General features: G+C 41.9%; 1 protein-coding gene across 1 annotated transcript in view; it reads left to right on the forward strand.

The window, feature by feature from the left end:
• CEMIP2 (cell migration inducing hyaluronidase 2) overlaps window positions 1-25,568 on the forward strand; it is a 179,424-nt gene that overhangs the window by 101,899 nt on the left and 51,957 nt on the right. The window contains exons 13-16 of the mRNA XM_082265489.1: window positions 6,656-6,787; window positions 10,773-10,808; window positions 19,780-19,935; window positions 23,602-23,779. Of these exons, the coding sequence (XP_082121615.1) occupies window positions 6,656-6,787; window positions 10,773-10,808; window positions 19,780-19,935; window positions 23,602-23,779 (502 nt within the window). The remainder of the gene's footprint in view (window positions 1-6,655; window positions 6,788-10,772; window positions 10,809-19,779; window positions 19,936-23,601; window positions 23,780-25,568) is intronic.

Here is a 25,568-nt window from a genome sequence, read left to right on the forward strand (position 1 = left end):
GAGCCACTTCGACCTGCCAAACTGTCTGGGGCGTTAGCAGGGTCTCAAAGGGGCAAGGCCCCGGGCCCTGATGGTTATTCGCTTTCGTATTACAAGTGCTTTGAGGACATTCTCGCCCCACACTTTCTGGCGGCCTATAATTCAGCGGGCTTGGAAGCGGACTTTCCCTTGGATTCCCTTCGGGCCCACATTACGGTGATAGCGAAAGAGGGCAAGGACCCTCTTCTGTGCCAGAATTATCGTCCCATCTCCCTCCTCAATGTGGACTTGAAGCTTTTCACCAAAGTTTTAGCTTCACATCTTGCACCGCTGCTCCCGCAGTTGGTGCATGACGATCAGGTGGGTTTCATACCCTCTCATGAAGCACGTGATAACACCACAAAGGCGATTGATTTGCTCCACTTGGCGAGTTCCCGGGGGATCCCTACGCTGCTTCTCTCGACGGACGCCGAAAAGGCGTTTGATCGAGTGAACTGGCACTTCCTGCTGGAGACCCTGGATCATATAGGCTTGGGACACCGTATGATGGCGTGGATCCGGGCGATCTATTCCCGACCGTCGGCCTGTGTCAAGGTGAATGGATTCCTTTCTGACTCGTTGGAGATCACAAACGGCACACGACAGGGATGCCCCCTCTCTCCCCTGATTTTCGTGCCGACCCTTGAGCCTTTTCTGCGCTCGATACGGGCCAGTCCCGATATCTCGGGTTTGTCAGTTTCCTCATCGCTTACTCCAAAGGTGGCGGCTTACGCGGACGACCTCCTCTTTTTTTTCTCTCCAAGCCGCTGATCTCTCTACCGAACCTTATGCGGGAGTTTCGAATATACGAAGCCCTGTCCTCCTACAAAATCAACTTCCAAAAATCGGAGGCCCTCCCGGTCGCGATGCCGTCCTCTTTGTCACATCTCCTCCAGACTGATTTTCCCTTCAAGTGGAGCTCCTCGCATATCCAATATCTTGGCATCGCCCTCCCCAACTGCCCCAAGCGCATCTTCGACTGCAACTTTCCTCCCCTTCCTACTCGCATCCGGAAGGATTTGGAGGGATGGCAGAAAGGGTTGTTTTCCCGGTTTGGACGATGTAACATCATAAAAATGAATGTCATGCCCCGTTTGCTTTATGTGCTCCAGGCCCTCCCGACCGTTATTCCGTCGTTTTACCTCCGTTCGGTTAACGAAGCCTTCCGTAAGTTCCTGTGGATTCGAGGCCCCCCTCGTCTGGTGCTGAAGCTCCTTCGCATGCCGAAGCTTAGTGGCGGTATGGCCCTTCCAGATGCGACCATGTACTACATGGCATGCCACCTGGCTAGGGTCCTGGACTGGCATCTGCATGGCCCATTGAAACAATGGGTGCGGATTGAACGGCTGTGCGGAGATTGACCCCCGGAGTCTCTTTTCTGGGGGACACCCCCCCCCCCTGGCAAGGGGAGTCGTAGACCATCCAACTATTGGGGCTACGTTGCTGCTGGGACGCCGGTTATGCAGAGAAGGCCGAATCGCGACTTTGCCTTCCCCATTGCTCCCAGTGATAGGAAACCCGGAATTTACTCCCGGCCTGCAGGACCCGGCCTTCCGCGCACTGAGAACCCAGAGTCTCCACCAGGCCAGGCACTTTATCAGCAGAGGTCGCTGGTTTTCTCGTCAGACCCTCCTCTCTCAAAGCACTTTCGCCGTTCTGTCGTTTTGGCAGAAAATACAGCTGGCCCATTTTCTCGAATCGTTACCGCCGGCGGCCTCTTTTACTAGACGCCTCACGCCTTTTGAGGAATTGTGCGCCACGGAACCCCCAGTACGCCATGCAATCTCCATGCTGTACCGTATCTTGACTAAGCCTGAACCTTCTTTCAAGCCCTCGTTTATATCTCTCTGGGAACGCGCTTTGAGGGTCTCATTCTCGGATCATCAAGTTGAGCGTATGCTCTTCTTTGCATATAAAACCTCCACGTGCTCTAAATACCAGGAAATTGGGTACAAGCTTTTGACCAGATGGTACTACACCCCGGTTAAGCTCCGCAGGATGTTCCCTGGCTGCTCGGATCTCTGCTGGCGCTGTGGTGAGGAGGTGGGATCCCTCCTCCACATTTTCTGGTCCTGTAGTAGATTACAGTCCTTCCGGCAGGAGGTCCTCCGCATTACGCAAAAATTTACTGACCATCCCCATTCCTCCTGCACCACCACGGCTTTTCAAGGGTATCTTATCGGAAGTCGATCCTGCCGCTACTACTAGAGCTGCATTCCCCTACTCTGGAAGCAGTCCAACCCTCCTACGGTGGCAATGTGGCTACGTAAAGTAGCGTTTATCAATGAAATGGAGGACTTGATAGCGGCCGAACACAGTACTAGGGATAAGTTCCTTAAACGATGGTTCTATTGGCATGAATTTACTTTTTCCGCAGCATACAAAGATCTAATCGCCTGAATGACTTGCTCACTCTGGATGGCCTTCTCCCCTCACCCCCATCGGCTCACTTATTTCGGCCCTTCACCCCCCCCTTTTTTTTTTCCCCCTCTCCCCCCTACTTCTTCTTCTTTCGTGGTTCTTCCTGATCTTATTCCTCTCTTGATATATACGTCTCCTCCAAAATCTTTCCCACTACATTATGGCATACGTATCATTACCTCCGATTGGGGTCTGTTGGGGTGGCTGGCCTCGTGAGGGGCCCTCCTCGCTCCTGTATACCGGCCATGTGATGGATGCCGGTGGGGGGTGTTCCCCTGGGGCCTGTTACCCTGCAGATGCTTATATTAACGATATATTGTCCTTGATTGCATACTGTATTATCTGCATAGTTCATACCTTCTGTTCCGATGTTTCCTTGATGCTCGGATGTTTCTGGATCCAATGTTCTTGATGCTTATGTATGCCTTTTCCCTTCTCCTTAATAAAATTGAATTTGTAAAGATGGGCAGAGGATCACCAACTCCCCCAATGCTGTGGCGAAAAATAGTGGAGCAATATCAGAAAGGAGTTTCTCAGAGAAAAATTTTGAGAGTTTGGAGTTATCATCTACAGTACATAATATCATCCAAAGATTCAGAGAATCTGGAACAAAATCTGTGCGTAAGGGTCAAGGTCGGAAAACCATACTGGATGCCCGTGATCTTCGGGCCCTTAGAAGGCACTGTATCACATACAGGAATGTTACTGTAATGGAAATCACAACATGGGCTCAGGAATACTTCCAGAAAACATTGTCGGTGAACACAATCCACCGTGCCATTCGCCGTTGCCATCTAAAATGCGATAGGCCAAAAAAGAAGCCATATCTAAACATGATCCAGAAGCACAGGCGTTTTCTCTGGGCCAAGGCTCGTTTAAAATGGTCTGTGGCAAAGTGGAAAACTGTTCTGTGGTCAGACGAATCAAAATTTGAAGTTCTTTTTGGAAAACTGGGACGCAATGTCATCTAGACTAAAGAGGACAAGGACAACCCAAGTTATCAGCGCTCAGTTCAGAAGCCTGCATCTCTGATGGTATGGGGGTTGCATGAGTTTGTGTGGCATGGGCAGCTTACACATCTGGAAAGGCACCATCAATGCTGAAAGGTATATCCAAGTTCTAGAACAACATATGCTCCCATCCAGATGTCGTCTTTCAGGGAAGACCTTGCGCTTTCCAACATGACAATGCCAGACCACATACTGCATCAATTACAACATCATGGCTGCGTAGAAGGATCCGGGTACTGAAATGGCCAGTCTGCAGTCCAGATCTTTCCCCCATAGAAAACATTTGGTGCATCATAAAGAGGAGGATGTGACAAAGAAGACAGTTGAGCAACTGGAAGCCTGTATTAGACAAGAATGGGACAAAATTTATATTCCTAAACTTGAGCAACTTGTCTCCTCAGTCCCCAGATGTTTGCAGATTGTTCAAAAAAGAAGAGGGGATGTCACACAGTGGTAAACATGACCTTGTCCCAACCTTTTTGAGATGTGTTGATGCCATGAAATTTAAAATAAACGTATTTTTCCCTTAAAATTATACATTTTCTCAGTTTAAACATTTGATATGTCATCTGTTGTATTCTGAATAAAATATTGAAATTTGAAACTTCCACATAATTGCATTCTTTTTTTATTCACAATTTGTACAGTGTCTCAACTTTTTGGAATCGGGTTTGTATAATATTCTGTACATCTATCAATTTCTGCCACCGCACACAAATCAGGGATAAAAATGGGCCCGGGTTGCACAGCAGAGACTGCTGTGCATATAAACCAAAAAAATGAGCGTCACGCACGGGTCTTGAAAGGTGAACGCGCAATGACGATTCTTAATCATTAATCATTTTGACAAGGCACAAGCTCGTCTGAAGAAGCTCTCTTCTTTGGTGTGTGTGTGTGTGTGTGTGTGTATGTGTGTATGTGTGTATGTATGTATGTGTATATATATATATATATATATATATATATATATATATATATATATATATATATATATATATATATATAGTGCCTTGCGAAAGTATTCGGCCCCCTTTAACTTTTGCCACATTTCAGGCTTCAAACATAAAGATATAAAACTGTAATTTTTTTTGAAGAATCAACAAGTGGGACACAATCATGAAGTGGAATGAAATGTATTGGATATTTCAAACTTTTGTAACAAATGAAAAACTGAAAAATTGGGCGTGCAAAATTATTCAGCCCCCATTAGTTAATACTTTGTAGCGCCACCTTTTGCTGCGATTACAGCTGTAAGTCGCTTGGGGTATGTCTCAGTTTTGCACATCGAGAGACTGAAATTTTTGCCCATTTCCTCCTTGCAAAACAGCTCGAGCTCAGTGAGGTTGGATGGAGAGCGTTTATGAACAGCAGTTTTCAGTTCTTTCCACAGATTCTCGATTGGATTCAGGTCTGGACTTTGACTTGGCCATTCTAACACCTGGATATGTTTATTTGTGAACCATTCCATTGTAGATTTTGCTTTATGTTTTGGATCATTGTCTTGTTGGAAGACAAATCTCCGTCCCAGTCTCAGGTCTTTTGAAGACTCCATCGGGTTTTCTTCCAGAATGGTCCGGTATTTGGCTCCATCCAGCTTCCTATCAATTTTAACCATCTTCCCTGTCCCTGCTGAAGAAAAGCAGGCCCAAACCATGATTCTGCCACCACCATGTTTGACAGTGGGGATGGTGTGTTCAGGGTGATAAGCTGTGTTGCTTTTACGCCAAACATAACGTTTTGCATTGTTGCCAAAAAGTTTGATTTTTGTTTCATCTGACCAGAGCAGCTTCTTCCACATGTTTGGTGTGTCTCCCAGGTGGCTTGTGGCAAACTTTAAACGACACTTTTTATGGATATCTTTAAGAAATTGCTTTCTTCTTGCCACTCTTCCATAAAGGCCAGATTTGTGCAGTATACGACTGATTGTTGTCCTATGGACAGAGTCTCCCACCTCAGCTGTAGATCTCTGCAGTTCATCCAGAGTGATCATGGGCCTCTTGGCTGCATCTCTGATCTCTTTGTATGAGCTGAAAGTTTAGAGGGACGGCCAAGTCTTCGTAGATTTGCAGTGGTCTGATACTCCTTCCATTTCAATATTATCGCTTGCACAGTGCTCCTTGGGGTGTTTAAAGCCTGGGGAAATCTTTTTGTATCCAAATCCGGCTTTAAACTTCTCCACAACAGTATCTCGGACCTGCCTGGTGTGTTCCTTGTTCTTCATGATGCTCTCTGTACTTTAAACAGACCTCTGAGACTATCACAGTGCAGGTGCATTTATACGGAGACTTGATTACACACAGGTGGATTCTATTTATCATCATTAGTCATTTAGGTCAACATTGAATCATTCAGAGATCCTCACTGAACTTCTGTAGAGAGTTTGCTGCACTGAAAGTAATAGGGCTGAATAATTTTGCACTCCCAATTTTTCAGTTTTTTATTTGTTAAAGTTTGAAATATCCAATAAATTTCGTTCCACTTCATGATTGTGTCCCACTTGTTGTTGGTTCTTCAAAAAAAATACAGTTTTATATCTTTGTTTGAAGCCTGAAATGTGGCAAAAGGTCAAAGTTCAAGGGGGCCAAATACTTTCGCAATGCACTGTACCTTACATAAAACTAAAGTACTGTGTATTTTTCTTCATTCCCAGTGGCTGGGAAGTGTGTTTTGTAGAGAGTTGCGATTCTCTAATAGAACCCCTACGTAGTTGGTTTTGCCAACATCCCTTGAAGTGTGTTTTTCCCTCCCAAATATTGGATTTTTGACTTACTGTAAAATCCATTTTTGAGTACATTAAAGAACACAGATCCCACCCCCCCCCCCTTGTCTGTTCCCTGTTACTTGATACAAAACAGAGGCTTAGCTGAGCTGGTAGGGGCTATGACTTTTTTTGGGACATTGCCTATTTACCTAAAGGTGGCAAAATTACCGAAGTCGCCATTAAGTCCCCTGTGCACTGTAATGTACTTCATTACAAATATTTTAGAGGTAAACAAAAAATCCCTATTTTATACAATTCGGTTTCTTTTTCTTTTATATACTATATGCAAAATCTCAAATCAAAGAGTTAAAGGATTTTCATCCAAAACTTTTAGTGACTGAGCATTTGCTTTAAAATGGCAATATTGCCATGGTACCTTTTTAGAAGTTTACATCATATTCAGTTTTATTAAAATGTTTCTTTCTGAATTCTTTCTTCTTTATAGATTTCGCCCCCATGTTGATGCTGATCCACTGAAGCCTAGAGTTGCTGCTGTAATTGACAGTCTTGTTGCCTTCAAAAACAATGATCATGGTGCTTGGGTGAGAGGAGGCGACATTATCATACATAACTCTGGGTATGTGTTTCCTAACATACTACAATATCTGCAGAGACCTGTAAATAAAATGTCAGTAAGGGAAGTATACACCAAACCTAAAGTTAATGTGAACCTTAACCTCTAAAGGGCCAAGCCTATTTCTGACACATGTTTACAAGGTAAAAATCAGTATTTTCTGCTAGAAAATTACTTGGAACCCTCAAACATTATGTATATATTTTTTTAGCAAAGACTCTGGAGAAAAAAAATTGCGGTCATTGCAATATTTTTTGGCATGCACTAAAAAAAGCAATATTTTTGGAAAAAATACACTTCACTAACTCTTAAAAAAAATAAATAAAAATAATCAGTAAAGTTTGCCCACTTTTTTTGTATATTCTGAAAGATTATATAACACAGAATAAATGGCTACCAAACATGTTACAGTTTAAAATTGTGTATGGTTGTGGAATGATGACAAACTACGGTATTTTAAAAAATCTCCATAGACGACGCTTTAAAATTTTTTTAATGGTTACCAGTTTGAAGTTACAGAGGAGGTCTTCTTCTAGAATTATTGCTCTCGCTCTGACGATCGCGGTGATACCTCACTTTTGTGATTTGAACACTGTTTTCATTTGCTGTCGTAACTTGCGTATGCATTTTCTTTGGTGTGCAAGCTCGTGGGGACAGGGGCGCTTTAAAATTATTTTTCCTATTTATTTTATTTTTTATTTTTAACACAGTTTAAATAAAAATGAGATCACTTTTATTGCTGTCACAAGGAATGTAAACATCCCTTGTGACACCAATAGGCAGTGACAGGTACTCCTCTTTATGAAGGGTTCTGGGGTCTAAAAGACCCCAGACCCCTCCACTGCACTTCAAGGTATTCAAAATGCCGAAATCTGCATTTTTGAAATCGTGGCATCGCTTCCGGGTTACATGATCAGAGACCCGCTAGCTGGGACATGTAGTGCAGCAACAGCTGGAGGGCTGTAGTTTGAAGATCCCTGCTTGAGCTGCAGGCATCACCCCGGTACAACCACTTCTTCAAGCCCTGGTACAAACCACTTCTTGCGGGAAGGGGTTAAAGTGGTTGTAAAGCCTAAACATTTTTTACCTTAATGCATTCCTTGAATTAAGGTTAAAAATGTTTAGGTGTCAGCATTTCCCCCTCACCACCTGCTCCCCCCTTTTTAATTACCTAAGCCCTCATTTGGTTTGGTGCCTTGCACGTCTGCAGCTCCTTTCTCCCCTCACTTCCGGGTCTCACTGGCTTTGCTGGGGCACCGGGAGGCATTGGCTCCCAGTGCTGTCAATCAAAGCCAGTTATGAAGGGGGGGGGGGGCGAGTCCCGCTGTCTGTGTCAATGGACGCAGCAGCGAGGCTCAGGTACGACCATGCACGAGTGTCCCCTTGGGAAGCGGCTTCCCATGGGGACACTGGACAGAGGGGAGGGGCCAGGAGCATCGGGGGAACCCAGAAAGAGGGAGGTTCATAGCCGCTCTGCAATTCCATTGCACAGAGCAGGTAAGTAAAGATGGGTTTGTGATTTGAAAAAAAATAAATTTACAATCACTTTAACAATAACTTTTTTTTTTTTTTTTTTTGGCATCCTTTTGGTGTGGTAAAAAATATTGCTAAAACCATTTTTTCTCTAGCGCTCATTGACAGACGTAGTCCTCGGTGATACACCACCTTCGGGTTATGTTGCCTCCACAGGAGCAGGACTAGACAGGAAATTAAAAAGCTCTGGCCACACCCTAGGGGCAGTCCCAGAGGGTATATCCTCTCTCTCTCTGCCTCAGCAAATCAGTTATTTTCTGTCTAGTTATTTTCTGTTTCAGCATTAGCAATCTTCTTTCAGAAGCCTTTAGCTACCAAATCCTTGGTGCGGAATTTCATCCAGGGGGTGCGGCACCTGGCTCCTCCAGTCCGCGCGCCCTTACCGCCCTGGGATCTTAATTTGGTTTTGTCGGTTCTACAGAAACCTCCCTTTGAAAACATCAGGGAGATTCCCTTGCTTACTTTATCCCAGAAGGTGGCCTTCTTGGTGGCTATTACTTCTGCTCGCAGGGTGTCAGAACTGGCTGCATTATCATGCCAGTCCCCATACCTAGTGATTCATAGGGATAAGGTAGTACTTCATCCTAAGCCATCTTTTCTTCCTAAGGTGGTTTCAGATTTTCATCTGAATGAAGATATTGTACTACCTTCCTTGTGTCCTCAGCCTAAGCATCATCGGGAACATGCGTTGCATTCCTTAGATGTGGTTCGGGCAATCAGGGTATACCTGAAAGCTACGGAATCTTTCCGTAAGACGGATTCACTTTTTGTGATCACGGATGGCCCCAGAAAGGGTTTGCCTGCATCTGCCACGACCATTGCCAAATGGATTAGACAAACGGTGGTACAGGCTTATTCTATTAAGGGTCAGAGTCCTCCGTTCCCTGTTAGGGCGCACTCCACTCGAGCGCTCAGTACTTCCTGGGCCTTTCGCCATCAGGCGTCAGTGGTCCAGGTATGTAAGGCGGCCACCTGGTCGTCGGTACATACCTTTACAAAATTCTATAAAATTGATGTGACGGCATCGGCGGATGCCTCATTTGGCCGCAAGGTTTTGCAGGCCGCAATTTGAGGAGACCGGTGGTCTACCTCGAGGGTTTTTTTCTGTTTGAAAAAAAAAAAAAAAAAAAATTTTTTTTTTCTCTTTTTTTGTTGAGTCTCATCATTAAGGATGAGCATTGTAAACTTCTAGTTGGCACCGGTTGGGCCTTCTAGATTGGGATTTGATTTCATTTCCCACCCCTCAGTTGTGATACTGCTCTGGGACGTCCCGAAGGTGGTGTATCACCGAGGACTACGTCTGTCAATGAGCGCTAGAGAAAAATGGATTTTTGTAAAATCTTACCGTAAAATCCTTTTCTCTTAGCTCATTGACAGACGTAGTCCCCGCCCCTCTGTTTTTTGAGTTGGGTTAAAATCTCTAAAGACTGCTTTTTCACATAACTGATTTGCTGAGGCAGAGAGAGAGAGGATATACCCTCTGGGACTGCCCCTAGGGTGTGGCCAGAGCTTTTTAATTTCCTGTCTAGTCCTGCTCCTGTGGAGGCAACATAACCCGAAGGTGGTGTATCACCGAGGACTACGTCTGTCAATGAGCTAAGAGAAAAGGATTTTACGGTAAGATTTTACAAAAATCCATTTTTTGACCTGCCAGAAATCCAGTTCGCTTATAAGTTCCTGTATGGTATTAACTTGAGTGATGTTTTTAGCCCTATCTATTTTACCTCTAAACTGCAGAACACTTGTCTCTCCTCATTTCCATAGCATAAGGTAGGAGTTCTGCAGTCCTAACATCTTGTCCTAAAGTGATAATGCTACTTAAACGTTGTCACTCTAGGACAGAAATTGTGTTACTGACATGATTTTCAGGTGAGAAACGGAAATAAGGCTAATAAGAATGCAGCCACCACATCTAAGAACTGGCAAGCTGCAATATATTACATTTTGTTCTACGGCTTATATACATTTTAATTAAGAGTTCATAAAATCTCTTTCATGTAGTTAATTCACCCATGGGTGAATAAAACAAATAATCTTGCAGAAAAGTTCATTTGAAGCACCCACTTGGCAATCACCTTTTTTGGAGCAAATCGTTAAAGAATATGTATCAGTGAAAGCACTACCTACAGTAAAAAGAAAAAAAAATGGTCTCCCATTAGCTCCCTTAGCTTATTCAGTTACTAATTTATGAATGGTAGCTAATGTGTTACTGAATTTTGCATATTAGCCTAATGAGCACTTCTATTTTTCTGTTAGTTACACGATGTGTTTGGCTTCACTGATTTTGTGGGAGCCAGATTTAGGTTTATAGTCCATCAATAAGACAATCAAAGCGCATGTAAATCACTAAAAATAAAATATGTTTTGACAACATAAAATCAGTAGATTACACATTATTTATGATTATTTAAATCTCTAAAATAATTTTCTGTATTGTCACTTTTTCTCTTGGTAGGTTTTCTGACAATGGAATTGGCCTGACGTTCGCCAGGTTAGTGTGTTTTATAATTAAAACCCACATTTCCACTTTATGCTGAGAAGGTTTGCAAATGATTATAAAGTAAACAATATAGGGAAAAGTTGTATTGATGGGCAGGCAATAGAGACTTTTGATTTGTTTCTTTTCCAGTGGTAAGAGTAGAGGTGATTTCAGGGTTTGAACTTGAAGAATTATTCCACAATTCCCATAGCTACATAGTTGAATGAGGGCTTGTTTTAAAGTGCTTTTACCATTTGTTCAGAATATTTAAATACTTTAAAGCGTAACTCCACTTTTGTTGAGAAAAAAACATTCCCCTCTGGGATATCTATGTACATTGCAAGGATTATGACAAACTTTGTTGCAGATTCCTACCTTTTTGTTATTCTGAAGAAATCGCTGTTTGTTCCTCTGTGCCAAATGGGTCTAATGGGAGTGGTTTCATAATTATCTGTCAGCTGTGGCAGTTGCAGAGCTCTGAGAAAAGCTGCTGGGTCTTCATCCCTTTTAGAGATGTTCCTATTGGGAGTATCCCACCAAAAATGCAATTTTTGTTGCATGGGATGCCAGAAATCTGACTTGTATCTTAGTGCAGATTTCTGGGAAAGTTGGTGAGCCAATTACACAAGCAGGAAATGTTTCTGGGGTGTGGTCAGTACACATTCTGTGTACAGAACAGCTCCAGGTAGCCATATTGCAGAAAATTACAATGGCTGCAGATTGAAAGGGAAAGGTAATGTTTAATAAAATTCAACTACAATATGAATTGTACATGCTAAATTATGTTTTCTTTATTTACAATTTTTGTTTCCCACGAAAATGGAGTTACCCTTTAATGTTCTTGATCTGGACAAAAATAGGCAGATGGCTTACTATTGTAGGCAGATGGTTTACTATTATAGGTGAAATGTGCCTGTTGCTTTGCCATGCATGGCCATCCTAAGCCTTGCAGTTTTCTAAGCCCAAGTAACCTTATAACTTCTCCTGTTTGCACAGAACCCTTTTAATAAACAATAAAAAGAGGAGCTGGTTATCGTTCACATTTTGTCTTTGGAAACCATAAAACAACTGGTTTACAGGGAGCTCCTGTCATGACAAATGCTTATTGAGCTTGCCTTTCATTAAAGCAAACATAGAAATGTAGCAAGTATTTCTTGGCACATCTCATCGCTTTTGTGTAAACAGTTCCATTGTGTGTAGATAAATTGGATGCAATTTCCATGTAACCAAAATAGGGGAAGGTTGGGACTTTGAATGAGACGTGTGACACAGTTAGTAAAGGTTCAGTGTCTGGGAGGAAGCATGGCTAGCGGAGCAGAGAAGAAGCCAGTGCTGGAGATGATCCAGGCCAATGGAATGGATGAGTCATGTGTAACGTTTGTCTTACATGAAGAGGATCACACTCTGGGAAATGGTCTGCGATACTTGGTCATGAAGAACCCAGAAGTGAAGTTTTGTGGGTACAGCATCACTCATCCTTCCGAAAGCAAAATCAATTTCTGCATTCAAATGCGAAATGGACTTCCTGCAGTTGAGCCATTCAGAAAAGGTCTAACTGAACTCCTGGATGTCTGCCAGCATCTCTTGGATACATTTGATGAATTTCTTACGCTGTTGCACATAACCATTGTCTACTAAAACTTCCAGGCCCATCTACACCTGGATGTGTCGTGTGCGTGTCCTGATCGCCTGGTTTACACTCCCTCAGCTCCTGGGATAGATACTGTTTGGCCATATCCAACTTGCAATGCCACATTTTCACAATCTGAGCTGTATTCTTCGCATCATACGCCTGCTCCTGAGTAAGTGGAAAATTGGTCCACAAAACGCGTTGAGCCTGTTTGATGCAGTTATCATACTATTAAGCGTTTCACAAATCTAATTATTCTATGGAATTGTGCAATGTTGGTTTCTATACAACCTGTACTTGGGGACCACATATCGGCTCATATTTTTAGTCTTCTCATATTTTGTAACATGTTATGTTTTTTAACATGCATTTCCATGCAACAATAAATGTGGTATTGCGTATTAATTTTACCAGATGTGTCATAGGTCTCATTCAAAGTCCCAACCTTCTCCTATTTAGATTTCAATAGGGATGGAGGCACATGGATCATGTGCTTCATTCAAGGTCCCACATTCCTCTTTTTATATTCCATGTAACCAAAATACATTAAAAAAACATAGGTAGTCTTTTGAAGCCATGCTTCATGATGCTTGGACATATATAGATGGATCATACACAAAGTGATGTAACTTATTGGATAAAATTTTTTTACTGATCTAATAGTAGCATACTAAATTCTGGCTGCTGTAGATTACTGCTTTTTTATATCCTTACTGCTCTTGAGAGAACATGATTGTATAAGTCTATCTATGAGTCAACCCATATAACGTCGGTGAGAGGTTGAACGAGTCAAAGGCAAAGCTGATTCCCCTGCCATTCCCAAATTACTCAGAATCTAACAAACACATACGGAAGGTATTTATCCTCAGATTATTTTGGTTAGTATAGCAATGGTCTGGGAAGTTTGCCAGAGTGAATGTGTAAGTCTCCAGCTTTTTAGTGTTGGGAGGGTTTGTGTCAGAATGAAAAGGCTCTTCTCTCTTGCAGAGAGTTCCTTACCATACAGTGTGGCCTGGATATACTCATGACTTGTTTCACAAAAGCTTGTAGAGCCAATTGTTTAATTTTATTTCTGGGAAATATTTTGTATCGGGACCTGTTTGTTTTGTGTGGCTTACACTTATGTATCATACTTTTCTGGGAATCATAATAGAAGTATTCTATAGTGGCATTCAGATGTGAAATGACATACTTGGACTGCAAGCTAGTTGACTATAATTGCTGTAAACATGGCAGTCTCAATAGATTTTTTAAAAACATAAAAATATGAAATATCTAGTCTAGAATTATATCAGGTTTTTTTTTTTGGCTATTTTGGCAACTTTTGCTTTTAACTATGTGTTCAATTTGTTAATGATTACGATAAGCATTAGCGTGAAACCCCACAAAAAGCGATTTGCATCTTGCCACTTTTCCGTTTGAGATAGCCATCGATTGCTTTTCAGAAGATGATTATCTTTAATTGCTCTTCATTTCTCTCACATGAAGTATCCTTAGTATGCTATAGCAGAGTAGATCTGAAGGGAAGAAAAAAAACACACTGGTCCCAGTACTCAGTGGGAGTGTTACACAGCTATGTGAGCAGTGCTGTCTGTAAGCATAAAGTAGACAGAGTGGGCACTGACACACATTTTTTTTTTTTTTTATGGTATCATGTTTGGTACCCATAAGGCCTACTTCCTTTTTCAAAGTCTGGAGACCTACATTCTCTACTGCTGGTAAATACAACTAGGTTTTGTCCCTGTCCCCAGCCTGTGATTGAATGGTGAAGGAAGAGCAGCAAACTAAACTAAGCAGACTTTCTGTCACCGTGCTTACTCAGCCTATTAGCATGTTCGTTGGTAGCACATGAGCACTGAAGCACGCCTGACTGGCTCCTTGCACAGCTTATTCCTTTTTCCAATCTTGATTCTTCAAGAGGCTTATACCATGTTGATTTCAGATACCTACGCTAGTTGCTTTTAAAAATTAACCTATTTACCTTTAATAAACAATACCTGCATAATTTTGTTCTTTTTCTTCTCTGTTTGGAGCTCTATTTAACTGCTTCCGTCCGGCTATAGTACATGAAGCGCAGAACTGGTTGCTTGTGCACGCTCCCTGGGAGTCTGTGCCTGCTGTGTCCTGTGTCTGCTGTTGGCAGGCCTGGTACCTTGTGATCGCTGTACTCAATCATCAGTCACATGGACAGCAGTAAACAATATGCTATTTCCTGACATAATTTAGTAATGTATGATCTCTTTGATCAATCTCAGAGAGCACATAGTAGCGGACAATTCACAGCAGCTTTGCACAATGTGATAGCTGTGGCCAATCACCGCTATCGCAGTATTTCTCAAAGGCTGCAGGAATGCAGCCGGAGAGCGTGAAAAATGATTGCTTTTAAACCCATCATGGCTATAAAAGCAATTAATGTAACTCGCTGTCACCCATATTTGTTCCTGATCACTTTAATCCACTCAGTGTCCCTGCTCGCGGCCACACAGTTTATGGTGTCCCTGCTCGTGGCCACAGGGTTTACGATGTCCCTGCTCGCCGCCACACGCGTTACGGTGTCCCTGCTCGCCGCCACATCACTCGCACGTCTCAGCCATGCCCCTGCGCATTTCATCAGGAGGCCAACATTAAGACCTTAATACAGTGTTTAAATTGCATCGTATCCACACAAAAAAGATGCAGGACCCTTTTTTTTTCCCCCGCACTGGAATCGGATTGAATGGGTGTTTACAACTAAGCGATCTGATTCTCTCAATCACACTGCGTTTTGAAAACCATTTTGGGGGTTCATTAACTTTAACATTGACCTGATTGACTGCTGCGGTTTGCATGAACGCCATGTGATTTCATTGCGGTATGGGAAAAGCACAGGATTCACTACGTTTCCTGCACCACATATATGTGAACTTAGCCTTATGTGGCTCTCCTGCAACTCCCTGGGATTTTAGTTTGGTTCTCTTGGCGCTTCAAAAACCACCTTTTGAATAGATCAGGGATATTTCCCTTTCCACTCTTAATCACAAGGTTGAGCTTCCAATTGCAGTCATCTCTGGGAGGTGAGTTTCTGAGTTGGCGACCTTGTCCTGCAAAGGACAAGGTGTCGTTGAGGGGCAGAACTTTCTTCCTGCCCAAGGTAATTTCAGCTTTTCATCTCAATCAAGATGTAGTTATTCTGTCCCTCTGTCCAGTTCCAGTTCTTTAGAAGGTCATCTCTATTGCCTGTATGTAGTTTGCACTGTACAAGTTTACCTTGCAGCCACTGCTTCTATCAGAAAGAAAAACTGATTCTCTTGTCATTACTGATGGTCCCCATAAGGAGGACTTATCTTAATAATTCAGTCTTTCCCTGGCATAGATAAATCCTAATTCATGTTTTTTTACTGTAGTCTTAAGGATCAGGTTTTACCCTTACCTGTTATGGTGCTATCCTCTTCCTTGCCTTTTTAGTATTTGGCTACGGTTTTCAAAATTTTTAGGGCCACCACTTAGTCTTCTGTCCACGCTTTTTCTCAGTTTTACTAGGTGGATTTTCAGGCCTCCTCTAATGTCCGCTTTAGTTGGAAGTTACTTCAGGTGGCTCTTTTAGCTACAGGCAGTTTCCATTTTCCTAGTTCTGTTCCTTTTTGTGTTTTTTGTGTCTAAGTGTTTGTTGCCCACCCCTTGGAGTGCTTTTAATGTGCTAACAGTCTTTGATTGCTTGTATCCCTCAATAGTCACAAGACTTACCACTTACTGTAATGTAATGTCCCTTACCGTAACATTGATTGCTTGGAGTCCACTCCTCTGTGTCTATGATCATGCTCTTCGGGGGTTTTCCACAAAACAGGGAGTAGGATTGTTCATACTGGGCTGACCAACTATTTTTTTTTTGTTTGCCGGTGGTCAATACTACTCCTAGGTAGCAGTATAACCTGAAAGACTATTTCTCAATGAACTCTAAGAAACTGATTTTATGATGAGTACAAAAATGCCAATTCTGCCAATAAATATACAGTACTACTACAGATTGTGCAGCTCTAAAACCATATGACAATAAAGGAATAAATTAGTGGCAATAAAGGAATAAAATACCAGATGTATATATTCAATGAGAAAGATAAATTATATAAATGGCAGTCCAAAGAAACAGCACTCCCATAGGAAGAAGCCAGAAGATCATGCGAGGAGACAGGGGTGACTGAAAGGATGGATGAGCACACTTCACACCCCAGGTGGTGCAGAGATCTCCTTACCAAAATCACAGGACCACCAAGTTATAAGTGGTCAAGCAGGCATCTCATCACATACAAGAAAGGAAGCTGCATACGGACTCCAAATCAATTCCTCAGAATATAGACAATCCCCAGACACTCCAGATGACAACAGGCAGGACAATCATCGGTCATGTATAAAGGAAGGAAATGTTAGGAGCAGGCCAGTCCTTAGCTGTGTTCCTCCTTTCCTTCCTCAGGGTGGTATGGAATGGTCTCCCCCCTTAATAAATATACAGTATCTCACAAAAGTGATTACACCCCTTACATTTTTGTAAATCTTTTATTGTATCTTTTCATGTGAAAACACTGAAGAAATTACACTTTACTACACTGTAAAGTAATGAGTGTACAGCTTGTATAAAAGTGTAGATTTGCTGTCCCCTCAAAATAACTCAATGCACAGCCATTAATGTCTAAACCGCTGGCAACCTAGGTAAGTACAAATGTCCAAATTGGGCCCAATAAGCCGCTTGGGCCCATGGCCCCTCATGGCAAAGAACTCTGAGGATCTGAAAAAAATAAATAATTTCTGCTCTACATAAAGATGGCCTATGCTAGAAGAACGTTACCAAGACTCTGAAACTGAGCTGCAGCATGGTGGCCAAGACCATACAGCAGTTTAACAGGACAGGTTTCACTCAGAACAGGCCTCGCCATGGTTGACCAAAGAAGTTGAGTGAAGATTCTCAGCGTCCTATCCAGAGGTTGTCTTTGGGAAATACATGCATGAGTGCTGCCAGCATTGCTTCAGAGGGGGATGGGGTGGGGCATCAGCCTGTCAGTGCTCAGACCATATGCCGCACACTGCATCGAATTGGTCTGCAAGGCTGTCATCCTAGAAGGAAGTCTCTTCTAAAGATGATGCATAAGAAAGCCCACAAACCATTTGTTGAAGACAAGCAGACTAAGGACATAGATTATTGGAACTATGTCCTGTGGTCTGATGAGACCAAGATACACTTATTTGGTTCAGATGGTGTCAAGCGTGTGTGGCAGCAACCAGGTGCGGAGTACAAAGACAAGTGTGTCTTGCCTACAGTTAAGCAAGGTAGTGAAAGTGTCATGGTGTGGGGCTGCATGAGTGCTGCCGGCACTGGGGAGCTACAGTTCATTGAGGGAACCATGAATGGCTAAATGAACTGTGACATACTGAAGCATAGCATTATCCCCTCCCTATGGAGACTGGGCCGCAGGGCAGTATTCCAACATGATCACGACCCCAAACACACCTCCAAGATGACCACTGCCTTGCTAAAGAAGCTGCGGGTAAAGGTAATGGACTAGCCAAGCATTTCTCCAGACCTAAACCCTATTGAGCATCTGTGAGGCATTCTCAAACGGAATGTGGAGGAGCACAAGGTCTCTAACATCCACCAGCTCCGTGATGTCGTCATGGAGGAGTGGAAGAGGACTCCAGTGGCAACCTGTGTAGCTCTGAGAGCTCCATGCTCAAAAGGGTTAAGGTAGTGCTGGAAAATATTGGTGGCCACACAAATATTGACACTTTGGGCCACATTTGGACATATTTCACTTAGGGGTGTACTTGTTTTTGTTGCTGGTGGTTTAGACATTTAATGGCTGTGTGTTGAGTTTCTTTGAGGGGACAGCAGATTTACACTGGTTTTCAAGTTGTACACTCTCTACTTTAACCACTAGCCGACTGCCTAACGACTATCTACATCGGCAGTCAGCCCCTCACAGGCAAAGTGACGTAGACCTACGTCGCTAGCCTGTGAGGGTCTAGGGAGCGAGCGCGCGCCGCCGGAGGCACGCTCCCCGCGTGGTCACGGACCCCCTGCGTGTGTGACCGGCGGACCCGATGTCCGCCGGTCACTCTGCGATCGCCGCTGCAGAGGGAGAAAGTCAGGCGGCTAGTGTAAACAAGCCGCCTGTCATTCTCCCCTGTGTAGAAACTGTGATCACACGGTTCTACTATGTAGAACCGTTGATCACTGTTTCTATAGCTCAACAGACAGCCAATCACAGTTAGAATCACGCCCCTAGGGACACACACAGCCCCTCCCTCTCAAATAAAGTTAACCCCTTCACTACCAGTGTAATTTTGCAGTAACAGTGCATATGTATAGCACTGATTACTGCAGTAATGTCACTGGTAACCCCAAAAGTGTCAAAAATGTCAGTCAAGGGTCCGATCTGTCCGCCGCAATGTCGCAGTACCGCAAAAAAATCGCAGATCGCCGCCATTACGCGTTAAAAAAAAGACAACAAAAATGACAAAAATCTTTCCCTTTGTTAGTAAATGCGATAACTTTTGCGCAAACCAATCAAAATACGCTTTTTGCTATTTTTTTTTACCAAACATAGGTAGCATAAAACAAATTGGCCGAAAATGTTAAAAAATTTTGATTTTTACATTTTTTTTTGGGGGGGAATTTCATATAAAAAAATGTGAAAAATATTGTTATTTTTGCAAAATTGACGCTCTTTTTTTGTTTATAGCGCATGATCAAAAAATCGCACAGGTGATCAAATACCACCAAAAGAAAGCTCTGTTTGTGGGAAAAAAAGGACGTCAAATTCGTTTAGGTACAGCGTCGCACGACCGCGCAATTGTCCGTTAAAATCACGCAGTGCCGAATCGCAAAATACCCCCTGGTCAGGAAGGGGGTAAAATCTTCCGGGGCTTAAGTGGTTAATTTGTAGCAAAGTGTAATTTCTTCAGTGTTGTCACATGAAAAGATATATTAAGATATTTACAAAAATATGAAAATGAGAGGTGTACTTTTGTGAGATACTGAATATATTTTGTGCAGAACAAGCTATCCGGCAAGAGCACTAGTAAGGGTGCTTACAAAGGACACCTTTTGTTCAAATTTTACCACCTACTCTGTCACCCTAGCAAACCTTCCATTGGCAATGCCAGTGCCCTTTTCAGGTGCTTTTTTTTCTATGTTTGGTGTTCTTACAGCAACTATTCTATAAAAATGCTGATATATACTGTTGATATGGTAATATCTTAAACACTTTGTTTTTGTTATGTTTTGAAGATCTAATGGCTAATGTTGGTGTTTAACTGTTCTGTATAGCAGACAGACCAGCTCAGATTTTTAGGTAAAAATTTTAATTCTTCCATTTTCCACAGTGACGGAAGCTTTCCGAAAGATGAAGGCTCCAGCCAGGAAGTCTCTGAATCTCTGTTTATTGGAGAAAGTAGAAATTATGGATTTCAGGGAGGCCAAAACAAATACTGGGGGACAGGAGGCGTCTATAATAAAAATCGCACACTTCCTCGGAACAGGTACATTTTTAGAAGAATGAAAGGCTCAAGATTAAGCCATGTTTATGAAGATTTGTAGAAAAATGTTAATACTTTGCACATCAGGCCATGCAATTCCACAAAACATTTAATCAGATGGTAAAATATGGCCTTTTCTTTAAACTGTTTGCGCTGCAATTTTAGTAAAGACCTTCAATAAAGTGGGTCTAATTTAGCAGTTAAATTCTTTTTTTGCTGTATACCAAAAATTATACTTTTTGTCATAAAGGCCTTGTAGCATTACATAATGAGGTTGATGAGATGTAAAAGGTTTCCAAGAAATATTAGTTGGTACATGCCTCTGCGTGCTATAAAATGGTTCATATGTATGCAATGAATGTTTACTTTTATTCTTCTCTGGCCGAGGTACGAGGTATTTTTTCTTTGGTTATATTTTTAAATTAAGATGGATGAATGTATGAATAATTTTCCTGCCTATTCATAGCTAAGTCTTGAGAGAGAATGTTGGCGCTTTGTTATAATGTAATGTTTTTAGTGTATGTGCACAAGGGTGCTTCCTTTAGGGATTTTTTCTCTTAAGATAAAACTTCTTTCATCCACTGGAAAGATGTTCATACAATGAATTATAATCCGAAATTAGATTCCATATTTGGGTAATTGGAGCGATGAGTTGGCTTTAATTTGGAAAAATCTCTAGTTGCTAGAAAAGAATGCTGTACAGAGGGATAACATCAATAATGCCCTGTGCATTGATTATTGGTATTTGGTGAATGCTAAACACAATTTTTTTTCTGGTCGTACACGACACAAGCTTCTTTAAATTGTGACTGAGATGTATGCAGCTACCTTAAGGTGATTGGACACTGGCAGTTGGGGATGAACCTCTTCCCTCCTATGAAAGAAGCTTTCAGGCTATTTTTCTTTCTCAGACTCTGAACATTTTCTTCTAGATTAATTCCTTTATATATGATTTCTGCATCACTTTGCCTCAGCTTTCAGGTTTGGACTCAACAGAGCCCTGGGAGACTGCACCAGGACTTTTCTCCCTGGTGGAAGACAGCGGGTCAGACTGTAATATAGCTTTGCACTGGATCCTGCTGCACCCCTTGGCAGAGTTAGCTTTTAAAGGTCCAAAGCCATGGGCACTTGGTGTGGAGCCCAGTCTGTGAAGACCCCTGTGGGAGTATGCCATCTGTTGAGGGTGAAGCCAGGATAGGGCTAAATCACCTTTAATTTCTTCTACTAAATTGATGAGCACAGGGCTGAAGCACTTTTAATTCGCCAAGGGTGCCAATTTTATTCCCATTTGAGGTGTGCAAAGACTGCTACCTTCAGAACATCTCAGACGCCTAGGTCTAGAGTGTGTTTTGCAGGGTTTACAAACTGGAGTTTTGCACTCTACATCACCCCAGATTCATGGTCTCGAAATTGTCTCTTTACCTAATTTAGCAGGTGATTGTGCTTTCTGTTGTCCAACCGCTTTTTGAGTCAAAGATTCATTATCCTGTACCAGGAGAACTATCAAATTTTTACTCTAACATTTTTAGGATTTCCAAACTTAATGTAGGACTTTTACCCTTTCTGGATCTAAAAAACCTTTTTTAGTTAAGCTTAGAAAGTTTGCAAGGAAAGTGCCAGATTAGTCATTGTCCCCATCCATCCAGGGATTTCCTGGCCTCCATAGACATATGGGATGCCTATCTGCATATTTCTGTTTTTTCTGCCTTATCGGCACTATCTGCTTTTTGCAGTGGGTGAAATGCATTACCAGTTTGTCACCCTCACATTTGGTCTATTTTTGCCCTGACTTTGGCTTTTCTCCATTCTCAGGTAATTCATATTGTGGGGTTACCTGGGCTATTACTGTAATCTTTACCTGTAACTGTCAGCCAACATCCAACAGGCTTTAGAGGTTCTGCAGAGCTTCGGTTGGATCCTCCCATTTCCAGATGTCATCACTGGACCCATCTAACAAATGATGGGGGTCTGATGTTGGCCACAAAATTGTTCTAATCCTTTCTGCCTTTGTACAGACGATTGTTAGTTGTCATAGTTACGCTGTACCACGCTTGCTTGATCTTAATTGTGTTCTGCATATGTGCCACCTCATTCTTAGGGTGGTTACTCTGTGTGTGCACCTTGCCTCTTCCTTTTTGGATTCAGGAAACTGACCAAGTAACATCTCTTGGTTCTTGTTCCTCAGATAACAGAAATCCCAGTTTTCTCACTGATCATGGTTAACAGCGGTCTTAAGGTGACCAAGGCATTAAGGTGATAATTGGGTGTAAGAATACTCCCCATCTGGATGTTCTTTAAAGTCCTTAGCCACAGCTGGGGGAATACCAGATGTTGAATTCTGTGTTCAAATTCAACAACAAACTGTACATGTTTGTCACCAGGTCCATAGACAGTGACAGCTTTGGTGATATTGTGAGATCATTTCAATCTGATCTATGCCTTTCTGCCCATCCTTATTTTTCATCTGCCCTGCAGGATCAAGGACCGCATTCTGGCATTAGCTCCAAATTGGCCCAGGAGGACATAATACCCAGACATACTCCAGCTTCTGGCAGACGCTTTGTGGGCTCTTCAGATTGTATGGACCTCCTGTCCCAAGGACCAGTGTTCCATATTGCTTTTCGGTTGCTAGCTTTTAGCCAACCCTAACATCTTAAAGGCTTGGAAGTTCACTTCGTGACCTAGAGTGCCTAATTGCTTAGTGCAAGTTGAGGAACTTCTTATCGTAGAAAATACTCATGGGACAGTGTCCTTTCCTTCCTCTAGTCTCGTCTAAACCAAAAATTGGCTTTGCACACCATTTCAAGGGACAAATATAAGCTTTTGTTCTGTTTTTGAGACCTTTGGTTTTTCACTCTTCAGCGAAGGTCTTTTTTCAAGGAGTAGCTCACATCTCTCCCACTATTTGATGCCTTGTACCCCCTTGGGATCTCCATCTGGTTCTCTCAGCTTTTCAGAAGTCGCCCTTCAAACCTATGAGGGATACTCCCTTCTCGGAACTTACCATATAACAACCTTTCTTGTGGCTCTCACCTCTGCGAGGTGAGTCTCTTGAGTTATTCGCCATATCATGTAAAGAGCATTTCCTAGTACTGCACAAGGACAAGGGTATCTTAAGGCCTCCCTTCTTCCAAAGGTGGTCTCTGCCTTCCAGCTTTAATCATGATATTTCCCTTCCTTTTACAGTTTTAGTTTTCTGATTCTCAGGTTTGCAAGGCTACCACCTGGCCTAAAATTTTGCAAGTAGAATGTTCAAGCCCTTCTTGACCTGTTTGTTATGTGGACCTGTTGGCATTTTTTGCTGTGTTGCCCACCTTCCCAATCGTAAGGATTTAATACTATCAGGGAAATGGGGTTTTTGACTTGCCAGTAAAATCAGTTGGCTGGAGTTAAATACAGTGCACAGGACTCTTCCTTCTTTTTTTATGATTTCCCTATTGCTTTCTACAAAGGCTAGCTGGGATTGGGAGAGTTCATGTAGGGAATGTCCCTGCAGCCTTTCTTTCTTTTTTTTTTTTTGCCAGTGTCTAATTACCCAAAGGGAAGTTCTGCATAACCTACTTGTAATGATTTAAAGAATCCTGGGTTCTGTACTGTACCCTAGGAAACCGTCTTTAGAAATTGGTCAAACCTTTTTATTTTTTTATTTTATTTTTTGGTCTCTTTCAGGACCTTTCCAATCAGAGGCTTTCAGATATATGATGGGCCAATTCGCCTTACAAAGAGCACCTTCAAAAACTTTGTGCCAACACCTGACAGATTTACCAGTGCTATTGGCTTTCTTATGAAAAATCCATGGCAGCTTACTCCAAGAAATAATGTCTCATTTCTTAAATTTGGAGCCAATGTAAGTAAACTTTTATACATGGTATATGTATTGATTTTTTTTTCTCCGCTAATCTAGTCAGTGCAGCATGCTTGTGTATATCATTTCACTAGTTTGGGAAGTTTTTTATAGCTGCCCTGATCTCCTAAGAGAAACAATATTCTTATTGTATAGAAGTTTAGATTGTATCCATTTTAAGTGATAAAAGCATCCATTAAGAAGTTAAATGAGGTGGGCAAAAATAATTAAAGGCCACTTAGGTGCTGTAAACAACATTGTTGCGTTCTTGAGACCATAGTTATCCACATATAATTCTCGCTGTCACGAGTTCAAAAATAAACAAGATATTTACTCTTTATTCAAGGATAGGGGTTGCATCCACGTACAATTCCTCTTTTTTGAGAGGAATTACAAGTTGTAAAGGAATTTTCTGTCAAGTTGCTTGGCCTTTATTAAAGAAAACTAAGGGTTATATTTTACACTGTTCTTTTTCACTAGGTCATGTATTTTGGTAAATGCTTTGTGGCTTTTTTTGGGGGAAATATTTTTATATTGTTTCAATTTTACTTTTATGTGGGGTAATGGGTATAGGTGTATTAGGGCCCTTTCACACTGTCGAGTTTTTCCATCGCTTTTGCGTTTAATATATATAAAAAAAAAAAAGTGCCCGAAAAGCTCAAGAAAAATGCTTCCTTTTTAAACCAATGAATGTGTTCCCACTAGGGTGGTGCACTTCCGTTGCAGTGAAAAAAAAATCCTGCTTACAGTATCTTTGGAGCATCTTTGGGGAGCTAAAAAAAAGAGCCCCAAAAATGCGCCTTCCCATTGAAAGCAGTGGAAAATGTGCCCCAATGGGTTTTTGGTGCGGTCTTTGATTTACATGTCCTTTAAAAACCGCACCACAAACGTGGTAAAATCACGGCTAAAAAGCATATGTGTTTTTGCCACGTTTTGGCAGCGGATTAGTGTGAAAGCAGCCTTTGGATTGTAGTACAGAGTTGGGCTTTTTGCATAGTAAATTAGACAAGAACGCAAACCATATGAGAAAAATTATTAAATTATCTTACCACTTGTCTCTGTAGTTAATGCTTGATTTCATAGTCAATGTGAGCAGGGGAATTCAATCCACAACCTTTGTGGACCCAGGGATCATCAGCATGAAAGGAGCGTTTACATTCAGTCAGGCAATATGCAGAGTTTCAGTTTGATAATTCTTTCCATAAGTTAAAACATAGAAATGTTACTCTAATGCAAGTGGAAGAATGAGCCGAAATCCAACTTTGCTTGACTTCTGCATACTTCAAGAGTCTTTGGTGGCATTAAAGGCTATATCCAACAAAGTTGTCTCATATCTTTTGAAACACCAGAAGCTGGGTCTATCTGCAGAGTTTTTAGCTCTTCCCATGGGTGCAGCTTCTATAAAACTAAAGTAACAGATCCTTTTTTTTCCTGCTACATTCTCTGTAATGGATTAAAGTGGAACCCATCTCTCTTAATCAAAATTAACTAGTTCTAATCCTTATGCTGCTAGCCTTAGTAGATGGATAGAAAGGTATATTTTAGATTTACTAATTTTAAACTTTTTTTTTTTTTTTCATTTATTTATTTTTTTTATTACATTTCTTTAGTTGGTTCCTGGTCTAGGCCACAATAATGTAATAAAAAAATATGCAAAATAAATTATATATAAAGTGCAAATAAATGAAAAATAAACTCGGCAGCGGCTGTGTCAACCAATAGGTGAATGATGATAGAAAAAAAAAAAACACTACCAGTCAATATACTCTAAGCTGAAAACAGCACTTGATAA

Source organism: Pelophylax lessonae (assembly GCF_965119305.1).
Source record: "Pelophylax lessonae genome assembly, chromosome: 1".
Taxonomy (NCBI): domain Eukaryota; kingdom Metazoa; phylum Chordata; class Amphibia; order Anura; family Ranidae; genus Pelophylax; species Pelophylax lessonae.